The 2348-nt window shown below is 33.9% G+C and overlaps 1 protein-coding gene across 2 annotated transcripts in view; it reads right to left on the reverse strand.

The window, feature by feature from the left end:
- LOC106514231 (ankyrin repeat and IBR domain-containing protein 1) overlaps positions 1-2348 on the reverse strand; it is a 56539-nt gene that overhangs the window by 46810 nt on the left and 7381 nt on the right. For both annotated transcript variants that reach the window (XM_014003389.1, XM_014003390.1), the window contains exon 3: positions 1479-1779. In XM_014003389.1, coding sequence (XP_013858843.1) covers positions 1479-1779 — 301 coding nt within the window. The remainder of the gene's footprint in view (positions 1-1478; positions 1780-2348) is intronic.

Raw genomic sequence — 2348 nt, forward strand, 5'->3', positions numbered from 1 at the left:
ATGGTTATATAATAGCAGCTGCATTCTGGCTCGATAAGCTGTATGTTTTATATTCATTTAACGTATGATCTGATTAGTCGACTTATCGAAAAAAAAAATCTGTGATTAATCGATTATAAAAATAATTGTTTGTGGCAGCCCTAGGGTCAAACAATGTTTTAGTCAAACAGAACCAACAAGAATGAAACAAAAACTAAAGAATTAGAGAAAAAAATAAATGTTAAATGTAAATAAATTCTAAGTATAATAAATTAATAGTTTTACATCTAAAAATGATATTTTATTATTTTAATCTATTTTCCTCATTCAGCAACCTATTAAATATCTGTTATGTTTCATGTAGGAGAAATACACATTTGTTTTCAGTCAGTATTTAATAAAGCTGACAAAATAAATTGTTAAAATATGTATTATGTGCTTCTGTTTTTAACTCAGGAAATTATTTAAAAATCCTTCATTTTATGGGAAGACCCTCTTGATTCAAGAGAAAACTCCAGTTTTTTTAAATGGCTGCTTATTAAATAATTGTTAATCAATCTACAAGGTAAATCAACTTCAGATTAATTCATTATCAATAACTTGCATCCTTAAGGGGTTAACTTAATCTATATCTACTCATATTCATGTAATTAAGCATTTTAATGATTTGGCCGATTAATCGATTAATCGAAAAAATAATCAACAGATTAATCGATTATTAAAATAATCGTTAGTTGCAGCCCTTCACACACCTGACCTAAATGAATTGGACCACAGAATGAACAGGTTTAGGTCGGTGAATCTAATCTTGTAAATGATCTGTGAATGTGTTATCGTATGACTTTCAGAAGACGACAGACTAATTTTTTTCACATTTCTATATAATTTAAATGAATTAGAAAGTAAACATAGTTTAATTATTAACAACAAGCTTTGCAGCCATAGTTGGATTTATCTGATAAATGCAACAGAATGCACAAAAAGGAGTTACAGTAGGTGGTTGTTTATTCTCCTTCCTGAAGGACCAGTCAAGGGCAGCACATGTAATTTGAATTTATTGTCTACAATGACAGCAACATTTAAAGTTTTATAATATTAAGCTCAGGTCTTAAAGGTAGAAACTGGAGTCAGTTTTTCTTTATTTACCCCTTTTTTGTGTCACATAATGACCCAGTGATTAATAAGGACGTATAGTGTAGCACAATATCTTTTCAACACTCACCAAGAAAAGCTGTCAAACTTGTAATTATGCACAGTTTTGTTACCTAACGTCGCTACAACACTTACCACAAGGCCACATTCGAGGAAGTACAAGTTTTCATGGTACAAAGACAGCAGTTGAATAATTTGTGTTAAAATCAAAGTTAATCCACTATTTTCCACTAAAATGTGTGTCTTTGTCTTTCATTTACCACTTCTGAAGCCTTGGATCTGCGTCGAAAAATGTCATACTTGTGAACACGTGACACAAAAACACCAACAGAAGAATGACTCCTCACCTCAACACAAGTCTTCATGCCCGAGGCAGCTGCGTAGTGAAGGCAGGTATTTTTCTTTTTGTCAACGGCGTTGACATCGGCGGCCTCGTACTCTCCGTGGTCCAGCTTCGCTCCTTTCCACGCTAAGATGATTTGCAGGCAATCTGCTCGACGCTGCTCGTCTTCGTACGGCCGTGAGATCCGTGGCTGCAGCGCCCCCTCGCAGGTCAGGATCCGAGGTCCCATGCAGAGAAGGTGCAGCGACGTCTCATCGTGCACATTACGCTTGTTGGGATTACCGTCTTTGATTAGGAGAAATAACCTGGAATAAATAAACCGAATATCAATAACAAATAATGTGATCTGGGCTCATAAAAAAAAGCCAGCATACAAACTTTATTTTTAGTTTGGTGTTGGTCAAAAAGCAGCAGAAGAGTTTTTCTAGTCATATTTCTTAAGTCAAAATATGTATACGTAATTTATAAGAAGCATTTTTCATATAACCAAAAAGAGGAAGAAATAGGAACAAATATCCACATTTTCTGATGCGGTCTAATTAACACCTACCATAGCAGATGAAAGGCTATCATGTTTCTGACCATGTCTGCATGCATTTATTTTATTGGCAAAATGTCTTGCATTGAGGAACCAATTTTTATGAAAAATTATAATTTAACGAACATCGACACCTATATTTTTGTTGTCAATTTAATACAAAATACCACAACCAACTAGGGCTGCAACGATTAATCGATTAACTGATGACTAATCGATTATTAAAATAATCGATGACTAATTCAATAATCGATTAATCGTTTTCTTTTTTTGTTCTTTACTTTGTTTTTCTCTCCAAACTGCTTTGGCACCTTCCACTGCCACATCTGCCTTTCT

Source organism: Austrofundulus limnaeus, unplaced genomic scaffold, assembly GCF_001266775.1.
Source record: "Austrofundulus limnaeus strain Quisiro unplaced genomic scaffold, Austrofundulus_limnaeus-1.0 Scaffold18, whole genome shotgun sequence".
Lineage (NCBI taxonomy): Eukaryota > Metazoa > Chordata > Actinopteri > Cyprinodontiformes > Rivulidae > Austrofundulus > Austrofundulus limnaeus.